Here is a 22,943-nt window from a genome sequence, read left to right as displayed (position 1 = left end):
CAAAGTCTGATCTCATAAACATTTTGTTTTTTCAGTTATTTTATTTACTTATTAAGGTAGGGCCTCATAATATAACCCAGGCCTGACTCCTGGAACTTACTGTGTAGGCAGGCTGTACTGGAACTCACAGAGATCCACCTGTCTCTGCCTCCTGAGTGCTGAGATCAAAGGTATGCACCACCACACCTGGTCCCATAAACATAATTTATGTAGTGTGAATCTCTTGCTTTGGATTTCAGTGCTATTAGGATAGTAAATAGTATATATTATGAGAATGTAACTGGCAGTATTACTAGAAAAATTGGTTTGGAGGATTGTTATTGAAGAAAAATATTAAAGTGAGAAAATGCACACTTCCCCTTGTAAATAATTTAATTTAAAAGTTTATTTATTCTTGGAATAGGGTTTTTTGGTGTAACCCTGGCCCTCTTAGAACTCTCTCTGTAGACCAGGCTCGTCTCAAACTCAAGAGATCCATCTGTTTGCCTCCCAAGTGCTGGAATTGAATGTGTGGGCCACCACTACTTAGCTAGTATCTTTATTTTTTGAAATTAAAATTATGAAATATTCTTCCTTCCTTTCTCTCTCCAATCCTTTCCTGTACTCCTTTCTTTTAATTCAGCTTCTTTTTCTTTATAGTTTTACGCACACGTTCGAAAATATATAAAATATAACCTGTTCAGTATGTTTAACATGACTTATGTACATGATTTCAGGTCTGATCACTTGGTATTGGATGATGAATTAGGTGGCTGTTCTCTGGGGAAGACTACTTCTGCTGTCCTTTTCTTTCCTGCCAGTGTTCCTTTGTTTTCTGATCTTTGTCTAGTGCTGGGGCCTGGTAAGGTTTCCCATTCCATGTTAGCATGTCTATTGGTGTCATGTTTTTTCAGGTCTTGTTTAGGTAGCCACACTGATGGGACTTAATGGTGTAGCTTCTGAAGTTTCTAGACCTAATCTCAATAGGGAACAGGTGATCGTGTGGTACTCAGTTCTGCTGATATGCCTGCAACACGATTCCTGCTCCTAAGGTTTAGGGTATCATCTGGGGAAGGGTCCAGATGTAAGAGCTAGAGGAAAATGAAATTTTTTTTTTTGGTTTTTTGAGACAGGGTTTCTCTGTGGCTTTGGAGGGAGGAAAATGAATTTTAAATGGGTCTTTTTGTTTGAAAACAAGAATTGATAATAAGGAGAGGAAGACTAATTCTAGATGATAGAATCTAGAAAAGCAAATTCATACCTTGGATGGAAATTATCCTTGAGCAGCTGTTGGATTATAAGTGAAATAGGACATCTCTTTTCAGTGGGAACTGAGAGCCATGTAGCTTACAAATCCCTGTCTTACTAATAATTGAATTTTTGGAGCATCACCTTTCAGTTTCAGAAAAAATTCTAAAACCTTACTTCATTTAAATGTAGGTGTTTATGTAGATTTGTTAGCTGCATAGCAGAACGAGACATGGATTGGCCTGAGAGAATGCTGGGAAAATATAAGTCATAAGAACTGACTAAAACTGAGTTCTTAGTAAAAGGATCAAGTAATGTTACTTAGATGTTTGTGTCAGGCCATTTTTTATAGGCTCTAGACACCAAAGGATTTAGCCTGAATCTAAAAGAAGTTAAAAAATATACTGTCACTATAGGGGTGATGGAGGTGTAGCTCAGTGGTAGTATGTGTTTATAATGTCTGTGTGAGCCCCTGGGCTCTGTCTCCAGCATCAGTAAAGATTCAAATTAATAGTTTAGTTGCTAGAAATACAAAATACATTGATTTATTTTAAGCTGAATATTCTGAGTATTAACTAAAACAGTGAAATTAGAGCCTCTTTCTGTGATGTTGGAGTCAGCCAACTATCTTGGTTGCTGATAAATAAGTGCTTTAACTGATGCACAGATCTTTTTAGCACTTTGATTTTTAGGTTAGGAAATGAGACATTCTATTTATTTGCTGTGGTGCAGTGACCACTTTCATAACTTACATTATTTATATTAATATATTATATTTTATCCAGCCGTGGCAGATCATGTGTGTGTAACCCTACTACTATTCTGGCAGAAGGGTCAATGCAAGTCTGAGACCAACTTGGGTTATGTAGTGAGTTCTAGGTTGCCCTGGGCAATGTGGTAATAACTTTGCTCAAATGCAAAACAAATAACTCCCTCCAACAAACAAACCACCAGAGTAATAATAGGTATAATAGTGCAGCCTTGAGAATTTAGTGGCTTAAAAAACAATTTAGAGTTGAGCATTGGTGGTGTATACCTTCAATCCCAGCAGGTGATTCTCTGAGTTAGAGGCCAGCTATTCTACAGGACGATACCAGGACAGCCAAGGCTACACAGAGAAACCTTGTCTTGAAAAACAAAAAAGCAAACGAAAGAAAAAAACATTTATATTTTTTAAGATGGCATGTACCTGTCTGTGGAGAATGCAGAATGCAGTTATCCACAGAGGCCATGGCCATTGGACCCCACAGACATTACAGGTAGTGTGCATTCTGGGAACCGAGCTCTGATCCTCTGCAAGAACAACATGTTCTCTTAACCACTGAGATACTTTAGCAGCCTCACACTTAATGTGAGTGACAGTAGGGGTTAAAGGAATGTAGTGCCACCAAACCTGTGTTGTGTGTGTTGTCCCATTCTCCCCTCCCCCGTCTCCCCCCACAATTTTAAAATAAGAAATTTTTGGTTATTTTTCTGCTTGACTTTTCAGTTAATAATAGTTTGTCATATAGTTAACTTAAAAACTTTTTTAAGGCCTATTATTACTAAAACAGAAAAGGCAAACTAGATCACCGGGATCTCCCCCTACTGCCCCCCCAAATCCTCAGATAGTTTACTCTTTAATCTTCAGTTTGGCAGGAGTTTTTTGGTTTTTCAAGACAGGGTTACTCTGTATTGTTTTGGAGCCTGTCCTGGAACTCTATAGACCAGGCTGGCCTCAAACTCGCCTCTGCCTCCTGAATGCTGGGATTAAAGGCGTTCACCACCAACGCCCTTCGACAGAAGGCCTCTTTTTTTTTTTTTTTTTTTTTTTTTTTTTAATTTTACGAGACAGAGTTTCTCTGTATTGTTTTGGAGGCTGTCGGTCCAGCCTGGCCTCAAACTCAACAGAGATCCGCCTGCCTCTGCCTCCCGAGTGCTAGGATTAAAGGCGTGGGCCGCCACCACCACCCGGCTGACAGAAGGCCTCTTAGGCCACTGAAGAAAATGCAGTTTGATCCTCAAAGGATACTTTGTTTTTCTTTAAACAAGAAATGTGGTGGTTATTTTTAGAGCATAGGCAGTAGAGCTAATCTAAACTCCTCCAGCTACCTGAGACAGTGACCTACCTCATCAGCTCTCTCAACTCAGCATGGGTTGTTTGCACCATATTTTACATGTTAATTGACCAGAGTGGAAGCAATGGAGTTTTTGGGGGTACATAATGCATTGAAAAATGGAAAAGATGCTTGGGGCCTGAGTCAAAATGTATTTATCTTGTTGATCAATGGAAGAGATTCTGCAGTAGCTATGGTATTAAAGTTGTAGGGCACAGTTACAGTGTCTTGGCCTGTCTTAGTTTGGACAGTGTCCTAAGATGACTTAGGCTGCTAGAACAAAATACCAATGACTGGTGGCTTAGACAGCAGAACTTAATTTTCTTATCATTCTAGAGGGTGAAATCTAAGAGTAACTTACCAGTGTGCATGGTTTCTGGTCATGGATGCCTTTCAGCTTATCTGCCTCCTCACTGTGCCCTCACATGCTAGAGAGAAAGGGAGAAAGAAAGATTTATTGCCCGTGGTTACTATAGTTTCTGCACTAGAGTTAAATTGGTTATGTTCATTTTGAATGAAACTTAGAATTACAGCTTCTCTCGAGTGTGTGTGTGAAGAGTGTTTGTGTGTCTGTGTAATGTATGCATGTAGGTGCATGTACACATACTTGCATGTACAAGCATGTCACAGCATGGGTGTCAGGGGCAGAGACAACCTCAGGTGGCTGTCCTCAATTTTCACCGTGTTTGTGGTGGTGTCTTCATTTGCACCTGTGTGTGCTAGGCTAGACTGCAAGTTTCTGGGAATTCTCTCGTTTCTAGCTCCCATCTTTCCTAAGAACACTGTCATGACCGACGTGAGCTTACCATATCTTGTTTTTCTGTGGCACCTGAGGATTTGAACTCGTCCTTAAAGCACTTGTGTTTCAAACACTTTTTTTGAAACACTAAACTAGCTCCTGACTCCATAATTTCTTGATTTTTTTCTAGAGAAATGATTCCCCAAATGGGAATTTATAATATGTTAAAGGATATGTAAGAAGATCCAGTGGTGCATAGAAAAAGAATGTTGAGTATTTATTTGGCATATATCCTAAAAAACAGTTACATGCCTTTTTAAAATTACTACATTTTTCTTATTTTGTGCATGTGACATGGTGTGGAAGTCTTGAGGACAATTTCCCTTGGAGTCCATTTTCCTTCCACCATGTGAATCCCAGGCATCAAATTCAGATTTGCGGACTTGGTGCCCTATTTTATATTTTTAAAAGTTATTTTTGTTATTGTGTGTATGGGTGTTTTTCCTGCCTGTGCAACAAGTGCATATATACTTGGTGTCTGTGAAAGCCAGAAGAGGGCACCCTGTTCCTTAGAACTAGAGTTACAGGTTGTAAGCTGCCATGTGGGTGTTGGGGAATTGTACCTGAGTTTAAGCTCTGAGCTATCTTTCCAGCCCCCCTAGTTTATATTTTTGAGATTGGGTCATATTATATAGCTTTGACTGACTGTTACTCTGTATGAAGCCCAGGTTGGCCTCTAACTCTTGGCAGTTCTCTTACCTCAGCCTCTCAAGTACTGGGATTACCAAGGTGTGCTTCAATGTTTGACTAACCTTAATATTTAATGCAATCTGATTGTATGTGTATACATATATACTGGGGTAGATACCCAAAGTTTACATTGAAGTTCATTAATAAATTTTTGATCACTGTTCATTTCTGCATAGGTTTTAACATAAAATTTTACTAGTGTATAACACCTGGAATAGCTACAGGTTGAATATTCCTTCCTTCCATAAAGTGTACAGGACCAGAATTATTTTACATTATTTTACCTCAAACTCACAGAGATCCGCCTGCCTCTGCCTCCCGAGTGCTGGGATTAAAGGCATGCGCCACCACCGCCCGGTGATTGTGGGGGCATGTGGATACTTAACTAGGGGCATGCAGTCTCTTTGTTTTTGTGTTGTTTTTGAGACCAGGGTGTCATGTATCCCATACCGACTTTGAACTTGTGTCTGAGGATAACCTTGAACTCACAGGCCTGTCTTCACTCCTTAAGCACTGGGACTACAGGCATGTGTTTCCATGTCCAGCTTTCTGTCTGTTATTTTAAAGAAGCTAAGTCTAGTGGAGCTTATGGGCTCATTGGGGTACAGTGTATGAACAGCTTCTCTCATTCACTGGGATCTGGAACTGCAACTTTTTAGTCTGGGACTGATTTTTCTAGACTTTTATCTTTAGAAACAAGCTATCTGCTGTAGTTTGTATAAGCATTCACGGGGTTTTATGTTTCTGACTTACTAATAAGGTCTGTCAACTTCAACTCAAAGAAGATCCCTTTTTGACAAGATCCAGCGCATTCAGGGTGGTATGGCCTTAGACGAAGATCCCTTTTTGAAAGAACCTTGAGCCATTTTCTCTCCCAAAAGACTATCCTGTGAACTCTAGATATGAGATGAACATCATGTCTCCCTTTTCCCCACTTCTCAGGGCAGGTCATAGAGGCCGACCAAGCCTTTTCTAGAGCAATATGACAAGTTCACACATTCCCAACCTCCCTAAAAGGATGCTCTTTAGTTATGAGAAGGGTTTTCGGGAGCTGCTGTTTTATCCTGTGGAAATGAATAATGTGGGGTGAGAATGTGATGTGGTAGACAGTTTAGCTCTAGAAATGGAAGAATATATCAACTACTTCTAATTTGCCGTGATACAGTGGTCTGCTTTATGACCAGTAATGAAATAGCTTTACTTATTTCACAAGACTTCTACAATAATGTAGTTAATTTTAAACCTGTAGATTCAGGGTTGGGGAAATTACTGAGATGCTAAAGGATATAAATAGTGACTAATGGAGACAAAACCAAGTGCTGTGTGGGAAATGCTTTACTATAATACATCCAGATGGGATGGGAGAGATGGCTCAGAGGTTAAGAGCACTTAACTTGGAGAGAACCTGGGCTCATTCCTCAGCACCTGCATGGTGGCTCAAAAACTATCCATCGCTCCAGTTACAAGGGATCCAACACCATCTTCTGACCTTCTCAGACACAGGCACACAAGTGGTGCACATACATACATGCATGGAAAAAGCTCATTCATAAGCCTTTGTTTAAAATTACATACACATTGGAGGAGGGAAAAGAAGCCAGCTGTGGTGGCTCGCAGTTGTGATCCTAGCTCTAGGGAATCTGAGGCAGAAAGGTCCCCATGAATTTGAGACCAACCTGAGGTATAGAGTGAGGCCCTGTCTCAAAATGAAACCAAATCGACAAAAATGAGAAGAAGTAATCTGCTCTGGAAATAGCTTGTATGTGGCTGTTCACATCTTGTGTTGGCACTGTCTTTTTCTTTTTTGTTTGTTTGTTTGCTTGTTTTTCAAGACAGGGTTTCTCTGTATTGTTTTGGAGGCTGTCCTGGAACTCTCTGTAGACCAGGCTGGCCTCAGACTCACAGAGATCTGCCTGCCTCCGCCTCCCGAGTGCTGGGATTACAGGTATGTGCCACCAATGCCCAACTGGCACTCTTTTAGGTGTTTTCTCAGATTCAGTCCTGCAGTTTTGCTTATTGTTTTGTTTTTGTTTGTTTGCAGTATTTCTATTTCTCCACTGTAGCCTGCTACAAGCATTCTTTGGGCAGCTTCCTCTGCACAGGACAGTTTTTATGAAACAGCATAGGATTCCGTAAAGGAGAGAAGCAGAGGGTGAGGATAAGGATGTGCTTCTAGGATAATTGTTAGGGGAATGAAAGGGCTCTTGAAAGATTGGAGGATGGTGCCTGGGTACTCGGTCTTAGGTCATAATCATACTTTGTCTTTTACCACTGCCTTTTGTTCAAAACACTGAAAGGGCTAAACAAAACTCTGGCCTGAATAATATTATTCTTTGCCCTTTGGAATTTTCAGGAGGTGGCAGTAAGGCCCTGGACAGGGGTGGGAGTGTTATAGAAGCATTAAAGAAATAAGATACATTCCCTAGTTCTAGTTAGGGTTTTGCCACAGAGGTAAGTCTGGTGAAAATTAGTAGAGTTAGCTGAAGTTAATGTTTGCCATTATGAGCTAAGATGATTTAGTGGAAATTCTCCTTTACATACCTTTGTATGGCCAATCTGGCACTCACAGAGATCCGCCTGCCTCTGCCTCCCAAGAGCTGGGATCCAAGGTGCCAGTCTGCCTGCTTATAATCTTATGTGTCTTTGCTTATAATAGGCTTGACACTATGCATCCCAATCACCAAAGGTTAGGTTGCTTTGCAAGAGCTTGATTTCTTCTGTCTATTTGTGTGTGAAATGAGATTTAGAATCTTGAATCCTGTATTCACTTTACAGAAACATGCTTCACAGAGTTTGTGGAAAGAATGTTACTTAACAGTGGGAGATTCTGCTTAGAGGGCAGTGCTGAAGGTAGTCTTCTTGTGTTGAGGTTCTTAACTAGCAGCTTGTTGCTCGATTTGTGCCTGCTGTTTCAAGTTTTGTCTCAGTTCCTTCCCCTCCATACACACCAAGTATGTGTCTTTATGGAATTACATCCAGGAAAGGGGGGGCAACTGAATAGTTAATATTAAGTGTATCCACATAAAATATTAATTCTTATGGTAAAACCTATGAATCATTAAATGTCTTTGTCTATTTTATTAACTTTCCCAGGGGCTTCTCTAATTATTTTATTTTCTTTCTTCCCAAATCCAGGCTGGATACAGCAAATCCATTTTCAAGATGTTCAGCAAAGGGAGCAGCACAGATGGCAGAACAGATTTAGCTAATGGTAAGGGACCAAAGGTGAAACTCTCTTTACTGTTAGTTGAGCTCTCTCCCCTTCGCTAAGGGAAAGTAGAGACCTGGATTTAGTGGGACAAAGGAGCTCTTTGTGTGTTGTTTGAGTACAGGAGAACATACAGCAGTCATCTTGGATTGCCTGCTACTTTTGCTCTTTGAGATTTTATTTGTTTTCAGAAGATCAATGCAGAGATGCTTCTTTCTTTAATTTTTGTGTTGTGTATGGTTATTTTGCCTGTGTATGTCTGTGTACTGCTTTTGTGCCTGATGGCCTGCAGAGGACAGAAGAGGGGCATTAGATCCTTTGGAACTGGAGTTACAGACAGTTGTCAGCCACAATGTGGATGCTGGGAATTGAATCTGGGTCCTCTGAAAGAGCAGCCAGTGCTCTTAACTGCTGAGCCATGTCTCTAGCCCCAGAGATACATTGACCTTTTGGTAAAGTGGTTTGGACTTTTGAAAGCCTGTTTACAGAAAGGCATACTTAAGAAATACTACTAAGAAGAAAAGGTGGAGGGAGTTTTGAGGAAGACTTTTAATTGAGAAGTCTGTTTCTGTGTGGTAGATAATAGTTTCAGAGTGATAAGAAATCAAGTTACTGGTCTGGGAGTGTGCCTCTATGATAGTGCATGAGACCCTTGGTTCAGTCCCCAGTGCCAAAAGGAGGGAGAAAGGCAGAGAGAGAAGTTAAAACCAAAACTATCTAGAATCAGAACTTCCTTTAATTAAAAGGGACAGGATTCTAGAGAAATTTTAGGGGTGTATGTGTGTGTGTGTGTATGTAGATGCCAGGTGGGCATAGTGGCTCACATGTAATTCCATTGCTCAGAAAGTAGAGACAGGAGAAGTCCTGAAAGAAGCTACCCAACTAGATTAACTTTATCAACAAGCTCTGGGTTCAGTTGGCAAGACTATTTCAGTAAGGTGGAAAGGGACAGAGAAGACTCCTCATGTCAACCTTAGGCCTCTGCTGTGTGTCCCTCCCCTCATGAACATAGCATATCGTCACATGCACACACCACACACTGTAAAAAAAAGTCATGCCCTTTAATGAGTTGCTCTTGTGCACTTGAGATTCAGTAGTTAAGGCAGTGTTAAATGGTCTTCTGTAACTTAGACCATCTGCGTCTGTACAGGAAGAAATTTCCAGATCCTAAGGTATCTTGGTCAATGACTACTAAGCCTCTTCTTAGTAGTGTTATGTTGTCAGACTTAGTGACAAGCGCTTTTACCTGCTGGACCATCCTCCTGGCCCTTGTTAATCATAATTTTAACAGTAAATTCCAGGAGTTTGGAGAGTCTTGCATATAGGGCTCTGTTGGGTGTTGTGTGCAGGGATATAGTACCAGTACACACAGAATAGGTACTCTACCATTGAGCTGTACCCTCAGCTCTAGGTGTGCTTTTATCCCTTCTTGCCAACCCCAAGCTTAAGTCCAACTGCATTTAAACACATCTGTTATATCAGATCTTTTTCCTAAGTTCAGATTTCTGTGGGGACCCCCCACTTCTACCTCCTAGCCCAATTTTCCTACTATTACACTGTTTTGTGGGATGCTTTTGTGTTCAACTTTCTCTTGCTACTTCAAACAAAACACTTTGATCTGTTTTCTGTGTTGGGTTTTGCATAAGAGTTCATTGGAAGGAGGTCTTAATTTCTTCAGCAGTCTCACAAATCACTGTTCCAACCTAGACAACCAGGCAGTATGATGTGCTCCAGCTTTATTTACGTCAGTAAACACTATTAGACCTGAGTAGCCTTTACTGGAGTCACACTGGTTTACCTTTCTCTGATGACTTGTAACAGGATAAGGTTTGTACTCATCTACAGAGAGGAGACCAAAGCAAGCAGAGTTATAGTATGTTAAAAGCCTTTCTTCCCTTCTTTTTTTCCATGCCTTGACCTTAGGTTGGAAGTTGTGTTTACATTGGGTGTGAACATTGATCGAGGGTTTATTGCAATGACTTCTTTGCTAGATGAGAGAGTGCAGCATTTAATTGTAAATGCTGAAAGTTACCACCAGCTATGGCCAGGCAGTGGTGGCGCACACCTTTAATCCCAGCACTTGGGAGGCAAAGACAGGCAGATCTCTGTGAGTTCAAGGCCAGTCTGGTCTACAGAGTGACATCCAGGATAGCCAGGACTGTTACACAGAGAAACCCTGTCTGGAAAAAACAAAAACCAACAAACAAACAAAAAAAGATCACCAGTTATGTAAAAGCTAGGGTAGCCACCTACAATATACCCAGTCACTTAAAATAGTTGTGCTTTTTATCCGCTTCATGAATGCTTCTCCATAAAATTGTTTCATCTATCAATAAAGGACTGAAAATGTGTCTTAGTATGGAAATTTTAAACTAGAGTTGGGCATGTATCTTCAGGAGTAGAGCCTTGTTATTGCTGGAGGTTTTTTTTTAAGGTTTATTTATTTGTTATGTAATGTATACAGTGTTCTGTCTGCATGTATTCCTGCAGGCCAGAAGAGGCCACCAAATCTTGTTAACAGATGTTTGTGAACCACCGTGTGGTTGCTGGGAATTGAACTCATCTCTGGAAGAGCAGCCAGTGCTCTTAACCTCTGAGCCATCTCTCCAGCCTTTGCTAGAGATTTTTAATGGATAGTTTAATTACTTTCTGTAATCAGTATATGCCTGTCAAACAGAGCATAGCCTAATGCCAGGTGTGGTGGTATATGCCTGTGATCTCAGCACCCAGAAAGTAAAAGAGAATTGCCTGCTTTACATAATGAGTTCTAGGCCAGGGTTTATATTTGGAGATCCTGTCTCAAACAGAGGGCAGAATCTAAGGTAGTTCGTTGCTTGCATAAGATACAATTTTTTTTTGGTTTTTCGAGACAGGGTTTCTCTGTGTAGCAGCTCTGGCTATCTTGGACATCACTTGGTTGGCCTCAAACTCGCAGAGATCCTCCTACCTCTGCCTTCTCACAAACTCACAGAGATCCTCCTACCTCTGCCTTCTCACAAACTCACAGAGATCCTCCTACCTCTGCCTTCTCACAAACTCACAGAGATCCTCCTACCTCTGCCTTCTGACTCCTCCCATTCTCCAGTTCTTGCTTTTTTTTTTTGTTTTTTGTTTTTGTTTGTTTTGTTTTTCGAGACAGGGTTTCTCTGTATTGTTTTGGAGGCTGTCCTGGAACTAGCTTTGTAGACCAGGCTGGCCACGAACTTAGAGATCTGCCTCCCGAGTGCTGGTATTGAAGGCATGTGCCGCCAACGCCCAGCGAGTTCTTGCATTCTTTCTACCCCTTCTTTTGTGATGTTCCCTGATCCTTGACAGTTGATATAAATGTCTTATTTATGATTGAACTCTAAACAGTCATTTATTATTATTAGCACTTTGGCCAGCAACAAGTCTCTATTAATAATTGCTTGCTGAAAAAAGGAGCATATATCTATGAATATAAACAGATATTTAGAAGGCAGATTGACATGTCCACTTTTCAGCAAGACAACGATAGGTTTCCTCCTACGGCCTATGGACTTCTCTAGCCGTGAGCTTTTGACTAGGCTTACTAGGTATGAATTCTCTCCTGTAGAGAATGCCCATCCGAGCGATCTCAGGAAGCAATTGGTTCTTCCTGTGACAGTCATGCCACTATTGCGCCAGTGAGCCCATGGGCAGTGGTGTAGCATACAGGTTCCACAGTTGGGCAAAAGTATTAGTGTTTTGTTTGCATTTTGTTTGTTTTGTTGTTGTTGTTTTGAGTCAGGGTCTCACTATGTACTCTTGCCTGACCTGGAGCTCACTATGTAGACCAGGATGGCCTCAAACTCAATCTGCCTCTGCATCCCAAGTGCTGGAATTAAAGGTATATGCTACCATGCCTGGGTGTTGGTATATTTTTAAAAATGAGGGAGGGTAGTTATGGTGTTTTATGTATATGGATTTTTGCCTGAATGATGTCAGTGCACCATGTACATGCCGAAAGTAGAAAGACATGGATAGGCAGTGCCTGAAAGTCTTTCTGATCCTGTCCTGATTGCTTTTCCTTTGTATCTATCCATTAATGTCCAGGAAGCCTGTCTAGCAGTCCAGAGGAGATGTCTGGAGCTGAAGAGGGGAGGGAAACATCCTCAGGTATTGAAGTAGAGGCCTCAGACCTGAGTTTGAGCTTGACTGGGGACGATGGTGGCCCCAACCGCACCAGCACAGAAAGTCGAGGCACAGACACAGAGAGCTCAGGTGAAGAAAAGGACTCTGACAGCATGGAGGACACTGGTCATTATTCAATCAATGATGACAACCGAGTCCATGACCACTCAGAGGAAGAGGAAGAGGAACAGCCTCTGCACCGAGTACAGCGCAAACGGGCCAGCCGTGATCAGGACTCCTCAGATGATGAGCGAGCCCTGGAAGACTGGGTATCCTCAGAAACAACAGCTTTGCCTCGACCTCGCTGGAAAGCCCTTCCTGCCCTTCGGGAGCGGGAGCTGGGTTCAAGTGCCCGTTTTGTGTATGAGGCTTGTGGGGCAAGAGTCTTTGTACAGCGTTTCCGTCTGCAACATGGGCTTGAGGGCCATACCGGTTGTGTCAATACCTTGCACTTTAACCAGCGTGGCACCTGGCTGGCCAGTGGCAGTGATGACCTGAAGGTGGTGGTGTGGGATTGGGTGAGGCGGCAACCAGTACTGGACTTTGAGAGTGGCCACAAAAGTAATGTCTTCCAGGTAAGACAAAAAGACACCATAGCAACTTGAGAAGATGAAGTGTGAGGGTAGACCAAATGGAGTTGCTGCCATGAACAGAGGCTAGTAGCGAGTTGTGATTGCAATTGGGTATCAGGACTCAATCCAGCCTTGACTCCATAATGATACACTGAGATCCACATAAGGACTTTGTTAAGTCTCATTATGGATAGGATACTTGAAACTCAAATAGGTGTATCGATACAAGGCAGTGTAGTAGAGCACATAGGCTCCTGAACCAAACTGCTTTGTTTCCTGATCCTAGCCCTGTATAAGGTTGGACAGTCATTTAACTTGTACTTGGAGTTTATATATCTGAAATGGACTTGTAACACATCTTATCAGCACTAAGTAACAGTGCATGAACTTGGAGTGTAGCTCAGTAGTAGGCACTTGCTAAGACTCTTTGAGTTCTTTTTTCAATCCTCAAGAAAAAGAAAACAAGGGGAGCTGAGCACTTAGATTCATGGCTGGTATTTAATCACATTTGATAAAATTTGGCTAATAACAATTATTCCATGGAGATACATCACCTTTCTGTATTATCCCGTTGTCCATACTGGTACTAGCCACTTAGCCATAAGCAAGTCCTTTATCTTCCTTCTTCCCAGGCTCCTTTCCCTTTGTGGCAAATTTATGTTTGTTTGGTAAATGAAAATTTGTCCTTGCTTATTCCTTATGTTTTTCCCCTGTAAGGCGTAATTGCCATTTACCAGTGTGTAATCATTCCAGAGCCACCCAGAATGTACTTTTATGTCAAAAGTGACTTCCTTTCTCTTCCTTTTACCTCTGAAAGGTTTTGGGCTCAGCTATCTGTACAAAGAATAGGAAAGGTAATCAATCCAGCTGCAAGGAAAGGGTGACAAGCGGTCACCCACAGTTTTCTCTTATATTTATCTCTTTTTGCTACTCCAGGCCAAGTTCCTTCCCAACAGTGGTGATTCCACCCTGGCCATGTGTGCCCGGGATGGGCAGGTCCGTGTAGCAGAGCTGTCTGCTACACAGTGCTGCAAGAACACGAAGCGTGTGGCCCAGCACAAGGGAGCATCGCACAAGGTGAGCGAGGCTTTGTTCAAGATTGGGACTCCATGTCCTCTGTGGCTCAGCGTTGTCCCGGGGTTGTCTTCACCTGCCTTACTTCATTCAGCTGCTACATTTGTTAACAGCTGTCCAGAAGCTCCTCAAAGACAGTATTTCTGGTAGATTCTGTTTTTCCATGCCATACAAAGGATGATACTCTCTTACAAAACCTAAGGAAATTTGGAGGAGACCAGAAGGCTCAAGATAGGAAAACACCCACTTCTTTTTTTTTTTTTTCCCCTCACTTTGATTTTTAAGTCTAGTTCCCACCCACTAGGTAACTAATTTTTAAGTTAAGATACAGAGATAGAAAAAGAAAAGTTTCTGTATTCGTCTGCACACCTAAATGTAATGGACTTTATTTTAGAATGAAAATTTTTTTTTTCTTTTTTTTCAAGACAGGGTTTCTCTGCAGGGATGGTTGTCCTGGAACTCATTGTGTCAACCAGGCTGGCCTCCAATTTAAAGAGATACACCTGCCTCTGTATCCCTAGGTAGTACTGGGATTAAAGGTGTGTGCCACCATACCTGGCTTAGAATGAATTCCTTTTCTTTTTTTTCTAAAGATTTATTTATTATGTATACAGTGTTCTGTCAGCATGTATGCCTGCTTGCCAGCAGAGGGCGCCAAATCTCATTACAGATGACTGAGCCACCACGTGGTTGTCGGGAATTGAACTCAGTCCTGGCCATCTCTCCAGCCCTAGAATGAACTCTTAATAGTTGATACTTTCCTTTGCTATCTGTATTCATATCTTTTGGGATTTTGTTAAAATAGCAAATTACCTGTATAGAATAAATGGACTATTAATTCACACACTAAGAGCGAGTAAGCTAAAATTATTTCCTCTCTTAGGATTTTTAAAGATTTATTTATTATGTATACAGTGTTCTGCCTGCATGTATGCCTGCATACTGGAAGAGGGCACCAGATCTCATTATAGATAGTTGTGAGCCATCATGTGGGTGGGTGCTAAGAGCCAGTGCTCTTAACCTCTGAGTCATTTCTGTAGCCCCCTTCTTCCCTTCTTAGGATTTTATAGCAAACAAAAAAGGCACACATTTCACTTGCTAAGACCTTTTTTTTGAGACATGGTTTTACTATGTAGACCAGGTTGTCCTTGAACTCACAAATATCTTCCTGCCTCAACCTCCCAAGTTGGGAATAAAGATGTATACCTATCACAACTGGCCTGCTAAGACACTTTAATTAACTTCCCTTCTTAAAGGTAAGTCAGTGAACTAGATATTTCCTCTAATATTTAAGAACCTCATCCTTTCCCTTTCTTTCCTTCAGTTGGCCCTAGAACCAGACTCCCCTTGTACGTTCCTGTCAGCTGGTGAAGATGCTGTTGTCTTCACCATTGACCTGAGACAAGACCGGCCAGCTTCGTAAGTTTTAGCCATAATATCTTTTTTTTTTTAAAGATTTAGTTTTAGCCAGGTGGTAGTGGGGCATGCCTTTGATCCCAGGAGGCAGAGGCAGGCGGATCTGAGTTGGAAGAGAGCCAGGACACACAGATGTGTTTTATTTTTATGCTTGATCTTAGCCAAAAGGCTTAGAAGTAATGATTTATTTTCATTTTTTTTGTATGTGTCTATCTGTGTGGGGATATGTACACATGAGTACAGATGTTCACAGAGGCCTCGAAGATCCCCCCGAAGCTAGAGTCGCAGGCAGTTATGAGCCATCCAACGAGGATGCTAGGAGCCAAACTCTGGTCCTCTGCCAAAGCAATATGTACTCTTAACCTCTGAGCCATCTTTCTAGCCTGTAGCCACGTTTTCTTTGCAGAACTCTATTCCTTGGCCTTGAAAATGCTCTACATGTCATGGTAAACTCTGAGGTTCACTCTGAGCCTGTGTATGGTAAGAGATAGCTTCAGGTTTGGAGAAGTCCTTACCTCCTGTGCCTGCTTCTTGAATGAAATGCCTCACTTTATTTTCCAGAGAAAGCTCACTTTTTACAGGTAGACTTTAGTGATTGGTAATCTTCTGTTCCCCATTCACCTAAGTACCCACATTCAGCTTACCAGAAGAAGCACATTACTCTACACTCTAGCTAAAGATGGAGTCTTGTAAATGTCCAGTTAAATTGCATACAGGAAAATAAAGGATAAGTTTTGAAAATAAGGTTGATGCTACAGTAGAGTTTTGTTACTTTATACATAATTTGTACATGGAAGTCCTCTTTCCCTTTTAACTGTATAGTGCCATAGAAAAACAAAGTACCAATTTAAAAAAATGTATCTTACTATTATTGTGTATATATGTGCACAATATGGATGTATTAGAGGACAGCTTTGTGGAGTTGGTTCTCTCCTACTTTTATGTGGGTTCCAAGGCTTGTCCTCAGGTCACCAGGCTTGTACATGAAGTGCCTTTACCCACTGAGCCATCACTGGTGGAGAAACAAATGTCTTTTGTAAATCCAGGCAGATCAAGTCAAATCTCAATCCAGTTAAATAGTTAAATAACTATATAACCTTCTGAATTTCAGTATCTTTGGTTATCTCTCTCCCTTTCTAGAAGTCCTGTAGTACTTACTTACTTACTTACTTACTTACTTACTTACATACATACATACATACATACATACATACATACATACATAGATAAATACATTGTCTTCATTTTTGTTAGTTTTATAGTAATTTCTTGTTAAAATCAAATAATCAAAACACATAGACAAAATAGAGATGCTCCTTATGTATCTTTTCCCATTCTAGCTATTGATAACCATTGTTAGTATTTTTGAATATGGTTACATGTGTGCATGTGTGTGTGACTTTTTCCTCCTAGTGATTGCTTTTCAGTTATCTATATACTTTTTATATAGTAGCCCAGCCTGGCCTAGAACTCACAGTTTACTCAAGGATGACTTTGAATTCCTGATGATCCTACCTTTGCCTCCCTCTCAAGTGCTGGGATTAAAGATGTACACCCCCAGGCCTGGTGTCTGTATAGATTTTAAATCAAAACCTCACTGTCCAGAACAGTTCTAGGCCAGAGTGGCTTTGACCATGCAGAGAGAATGTTAAAATTTATTTCTTTATGAAAAAAATTTGTTGTGGTGGCAGTCTTGTTTCCATTATTCTAAAATGAATAAAAGCTTAAAAAACAAAAGCTAAGTTAGGTTCCTTTCTTCTTCTTCTTCTTCTTCTTCTTCGTCTTCTTCTTCTTCTTCTTCTTCTTCTTCTTCTTCTTCTTCTTCTTCTTCTTCTTCTTCTTCTTCTTCTTCTTATTATTATTATTATTATTATTATTATTATTATTCTTTCTCTGTGACTTTGGAGGCTGTCCCGGAACTAGCTCTTTTAGACCACCCTGACCTCCAACTCACAGAGATCCACCTGCCTCTGCCTCCTTAGTGCTGGGATTAAAAGTGTGCGTCACCACCACCCATCTAGATTCCTCTTTTTAATGATTTATTTATTTTTATTTTATGCACATTGGTGTTTTGCCTACATGTCCGTATGACAGTGTTAGATCCCCTGAAACTGGAGTTAAGACATTGGTGAGCTGCCAGGTGGTTGCTGGGAACTGAACTCAGATTCCCCAGAAGAGCAACCAGTTCTCTTTGGCGGCTGGGCCATCTCTCCAGCCCAGGTTCCTCGTAGTAGTTTCTTAATGTCTTTCCTGTAAGTTTAGTAATCTGCATGATACCATGTTTGATAAATTGACACTTAGATCTGGGAAAAGTTTTGTAGAACTACTTCTAATGTGGGTAAAATCATGGCTGGGTAGCTAAATTCTTGTAACTGAGGTATTCTCTTAGGACCCCAATGGCATGAAGATCATCTGAAGTATCATACTTCTGTGTTTATAACCAGAGTTATTTTGAAGTGCATTTTCAGTTTTATACATAGCTATCTTCATAAATCCATTATCTCCTTATTTGTTGCTTTAATTTTAAAATTACATGTATTTGTGTGTACGCATACATAATACACGTATGCAGGTCAGACATCAGTTTGAGGGAGTTGGTTCTTTTCTTTTACCATTTGGGTCCTGAGGATCAAAGTCAGGTTGTCAGGCTTGGCAGCAAGTGCCGTTACCCACTGAGGCATCTTGCTGGCATCCAGTTTTTAATTATCTTTGTTATTTATGTGTACACACATTTGTGTTAAGGTGTGCATGTGAAAATCAGGACAGTGTGAGGGAGTGTATTTTTGTGAAACCTGAGGCCGAATTCAGGGTGTCAAGCATGGCAGCAAGTCCACTTACCACTGGACCACTTGCTGGTTTTCCATCTTTTCTGAGATGCTCTCGCTGAATTTGGAGCTCACCAGTTTGGCAAGACTAACTGGCCAGTAAGCACTGGGACCACTGTTTGTCTGCCTCCCCAGCACTGGGATTAGAGGAGTACATCTTCACATCCAGCCTCTTCTGTGAGAGCCCTGGCTCGAACTCAGTACCGCAAACACTTCACTGGCTGGTCCTTCTCTCTAATCCCAAAGCTGGGTTTTCAGTCACTTTTTTCCCTCCATAAAAATTGGGAGATAGACTTTGATCTCTAGAACTTTTTAGCTCCCTGTTGCTGTGATTCTTGCAGTACGCCCTGTATCTCCAGGTATTTGGTATCACGTTAACTAACGCACAATACACTCATTCACATACTCTTAGCTTACAGTAATTTTTGTACATTTATGTGTATGGGAATTTTGCCTGCATGTATGTCTCTTTTCACCATATGTGCCATGCCTGGAGAGGCCAGAAAGGACATTGCTCCCCTAGAACTGGAATTACAGACAGTGGTGAGCCACCATGTGAGGAACCAAACTCAGGTCCTCTGGAAGAGCAGACAGTGCTCCTAACCACTGAGCCATCTCTTCAGCCCCAGCTTATATTTTTTATTATCTCATATATTATGCAAGATGCTGGCTTCATTATCACACGTTTAAGTACATATAATATAGTTTGATCAGAGTTACCTTGATTCTTCTCTTACCCCTAAAGCATCTTCCTTTCCCTCATATTTCTTCCTGTTTTAAAGACAAGATCTCATAACCAAGCTGAGGATGACTTCAGTCCTGATCTCGCCCCTGTTTGCTGAGGGCGGGGGTTTCCAGGCATGTGCTGAGGGTGTAAGTCATGGCTGTGCACCTGCTGAGAAATTACTATTTTTCTGCCTCTCCCTTCTGAGTGCTGCGATCACCCACAAGCCACGATGGTAGCCTTTTTCTCTTTCTTTCTTGAGTGCTGCGGTTACAGATCTGAGCTACCTACCAGGCTGAGCTCCATCTGGTCTTTTGGACAATGTAACTGTGTGCTTCTTCTACTCTGAAGGAAACTGGTGGTGACAAAAGAGAAGGAGAAGAAAGTGGGGCTGTATACAATCTATGTGAACCCTGCCAACACCCACCAGTTTGCAGTAGGTGGGCGAGACCAGTTTGTAAGGTGAGTTTTCCAGTCCTTTGTATCTTTGAGGGTTTGAGACTTAGGGTACATTGTATTTAAAATAAATATATTTTATTTGTATGGTTGCTCTGTTTGCTTGTATATAACTGGGCACCATGTTCATGAGTGGTGCCTGAGGAAGCCAGAGGAGTTAGATAGAGATGGTTGTGGGCCCCATGTTGGTGCTGAGAATTGATCCTGATCCTCTTAACTGCTATGCCGTATTTTCAGCCCTGGGATTGTCACATTTTAAAGAAGAATGATAAATTTTCCCACATAGTGGTTAAGACATAAATCCATATGTGTTATCCACTATTTTTTCAATGTAAGTGAACATTGTACTAGCAGTCTTTTCAAATCATTTTTAAATTTAATTTTAATATTACCTGTGTAAATATGATGTATATATGAGGTGTGTATGCCATAGGGCATGTTTAGCATGTGTGTAGCAGTCATAGGACAACTTTTTGGATTCATTCTGTCCTTTACACTTGTAGGGAAATCAGACTATCAAACTTGCATCATGTGTGCAAGTGTGTTTACCCAGTTAATCATCTTGACAGCTCTGCACTACCAGTGTTGAGCACTGGTTAGACTTAGAAAAATTTGGCTTAGGGACACTCTGTAACTGAGGATTTTTGTTTCTGTTGTGCTGGACCACTTTTCTTTATGTGTAGTGAACATCTGTTTTTAACACTGGCTATTGAGACACATCCTAAGGGAAACAGACATCATTCTTTCAATGCCCACTGTACCACTTGTTTTCCTTCCCACCCAGCTGCTGTATCCTAACTATACTTCTTTGGGATTGTCAGTTTGAAGAAGGAGGGACAGCAGAATTAGGAAAATGGTGTTTTGCTTTTCTCTTCTGCTGGTAGTTGAAAGATGATATCTTCTTTTGGAATGAAAGCACATTTTTTTAAACTTATTTTGCAGTTGCTTGTATTAATTAGAAGTGTGAGGTAAGCTTTCAGAAAATATGATTTACTTTATTCAAGAGCTCTGGATAATTTGCTATTCTCTTTCAAAGTTTGTCTCTTTTGGTCAGTAGTCTTTAAATGTATAGCATTATTTTATGTATTTGTGTGTACATCATGGTGTGCCCACCGAGGCTAGAAGAGGGCTTTGGGTCCCCTAGAAGTAGAGTTGTGGGTGGTAGTGAGCCACCATGGGAGTATTGGGAATTGACCTGTGTCCTCTGCAAGAGCAGCTGGTGCTCTTAGCTGCTGGCCCATCTCTCCAGCCCTATTTTTATATAAGGTGCTGTTGATCAAATAGGTATGTTGTCAAAGCTTTGGGTTGAGCTGAAACATCACTGAACTTCTAGTTGGGATTTTTTTCTTGGAGAATTAGATTGCTTAGAAAGTCTTTGTTATGGAAAATTTAACCACTAGTACCAAGGTGTTTAAAGAGGAATAGATGAGTTGGCTGTATTGACTTATTCTGAAAACTTTAATAGAGTTCTGGTACCCTATTCTACAGCTTATAGTTTCCCAAGGCTAAAATGGGGCTGAGAATTGTTTTAGCATTTCAGCAAACAGAGGAATAAAATACTCAGATCTTTTATCACTTCAGTGTTTTCAGGCCTTTTGGACAGCCTATTAGAACATCTGAATGTTAAGTCTGGAACTCAGAGATTTCCAGATGTAGGGAGCTAGTGGTAGTCAAAGCACGGTAATAGAATTTCCTCCTCAAAAGAAAGTACAGTCACTTCCCCTAATCTATAAAGGACGTATTCCCTGGTGTTAGCTTTGGACTTCTGGGTAGTAATAAACCCTAAAGCTGCTGGGCTTTTTGTTTTCTGAAGACTAGTGAATTGGGTTTTTTTCTAGACCCTTTTGGTTTTTCGAGACAGGGTTTCTCTGTGGCTTTGGAGGCTGTCCTGAAACTCGCTCAGTAGACCAGGCTGGTCTCAAACTCACAGTGATCCGCCTGCCTCTGCCTCCCGAGTGCTGGGATTAAAGGTGTGCGCCACCATCGCCCGGCTTTTTCTAGACTTTTTCATTAACATTTTGATTAGTTGACTACAGGTAACTTCGGGACATGGAAAGGAGGTCTGGAGAAATGGCTCAGCAAGTATGAACACTTGCTGTTCTTTCAGAGCATCTGGGTTCAGTTTCTCCACCATCCGTAACTCTAGTCCTCCAGCACTGCACTCAAACGTGTGACACATATACATACATGCAGTCAAAACATCATACACATAAATAAAAACCTAAAAAAAACTTGAAAGGACTTAAAGATCCACTCAGCCCATGAGTAGTAAATGCTTTGGATTAAGTCACATACATATAAAAAATGTTATATTAACTGCTTCAGTGAAAATAAACCATAAATGGGGCTTGAGAGATGGATAGTTTAGTTCATAAAATGAGAGGTGTGATGGTACTTACTTGCAGTCCCGGTGCTGCAGAGGCAGAGATAGGAGGATCCCTGGGGCTTGCTTGCCAGCCGGTCTAGTATGATTGGTAAACTCCGGGATAATGAGAAACCTGGTTGTAAAGGATTTGGATGGTTTTCCAAAGAATGACACCCAAGGTTGTCCTTTGGCTTTCACACACATGAAACTTACCACCACTAAAATAAACAGTAAGTGACATAAAGTTTGAGATAAGCCTCTCCAAATGGATATAATGGAGGATTACTGCTTTATGAGAAATATCTGGATAAGGTAAAGTTTGGAGACAGATTAGAGAGGGAAACACTTTTCCGGAAGGGAACAAAGCCTTTGTCTTACAACTCTGCAAGGGGTCACTTTGTAAGTTTTGACACTTTTGCATCTTTCGTTAAAGGATTTATGACCAGAGGAAAATTGATGAGAATGAGAACAACGGAGTACTAAAGAAATTCTGTCCACATCACTTGGTAAGACTCATGAAGGACCAGTGGCTCCTGGCTTCCTTGACTTTATCCTGAGCTGCCTCCAAACTTTTTGGCATAATGTGAAGAGTTTAGAGTTTGAAGTCAGGTTTTAACCCTGGTTTTCTCACTTAGAAGTTATATAATCTCAGACAGCCAGTTGGCCTTTTCTAGCCCTGGTGCTCTCAGCAACAAAATGGAGGTCGGCACCATTATGGTAGCCTACTGAGATAATGCATCTGAAATGGCTAGCACACAGAAGAGAACCAAGAGAGGGCCTCACTAAGACTGCTCCTTGAGGTGGACATGTTTCCTCAGTTATATAACTACTCTCGCCCCTCCTTTTACCTCTTTCTATTTATCTCTTGTCTGTCTCTGGAAAAGATACAGGGAAGTTTCTAGAAAAACTTGTTCCTGAAGTTGATATAACAAATGGGGTGGGGGTGGGGGTATCAGTCAGTATCTGCTCCTTATTGCAGGTGAACAGTGAGTCCAAAGCAAACATCACCTGTCTTGTGTACAGCCACGACGGCACAGGTACGTGAGCAGGGCCCCTAGGCTGGCAGGCCTCCTGTCTAGGGAGCTGCTGAGCCAGTGAGGCCTGTGTCCTCCAGGGTCTACCACTGCACTGCAGCTCCAAATGGAGCAGCTGGGGATGGTTACTGATGGTGAGCATGTAGTGGGAGGATGTAGCACATGACCCTTGGGCATGCTTCAGGGGACATTTCACAGGTTTGTCCTGAAGCCAAGCTACTAGCCTAAGCAAGTTCTGCCACTTTTGATGAGTTAGAGGGTGTGACCTCCTGAGTGTTCTACTGCCCCTGGGCTGGTAATGTGTTCATCCTAGATCCTATGTAACC

At 41.4% G+C, this 22,943-nt stretch overlaps 1 protein-coding gene across 3 annotated transcripts in view; it reads left to right on the top strand.

Annotated features, from left to right (window-relative positions):
• The window catches only part of Dcaf8 (DDB1 and CUL4 associated factor 8), a 39,226-nt gene that overhangs the window by 9,352 nt on the left and 6,931 nt on the right, over positions 1–22,943 (top strand). For all 3 annotated transcript variants that reach the window (XM_040738616.1, XM_040738615.1, XM_040738617.1), the window contains exons 3-9: positions 7,948–8,023; positions 12,074–12,726; positions 13,660–13,800; positions 15,122–15,216; positions 19,114–19,224; positions 22,017–22,089; positions 22,563–22,620. In XM_040738616.1, coding sequence (XP_040594550.1) covers positions 7,975–8,023; positions 12,074–12,726; positions 13,660–13,800; positions 15,122–15,216; positions 19,114–19,224; positions 22,017–22,089; positions 22,563–22,620 — 1,180 coding nt within the window. In that variant the 5' untranslated portion in view covers positions 7,948–7,974. The remainder of the gene's footprint in view (positions 1–7,947; positions 8,024–12,073; positions 12,727–13,659; positions 13,801–15,121; positions 15,217–19,113; positions 19,225–22,016; positions 22,090–22,562; positions 22,621–22,943) is intronic.

Source organism: Mesocricetus auratus, unplaced genomic scaffold, assembly GCF_017639785.1.
Source record: "Mesocricetus auratus isolate SY011 unplaced genomic scaffold, BCM_Maur_2.0 Super-Scaffold_100676, whole genome shotgun sequence".
Lineage (NCBI taxonomy): Eukaryota > Metazoa > Chordata > Mammalia > Rodentia > Cricetidae > Mesocricetus > Mesocricetus auratus.
The sequence above is the reverse complement of the archived record's forward strand: the minus strand, read 5'-3'. Positions and strand labels throughout refer to the sequence as shown.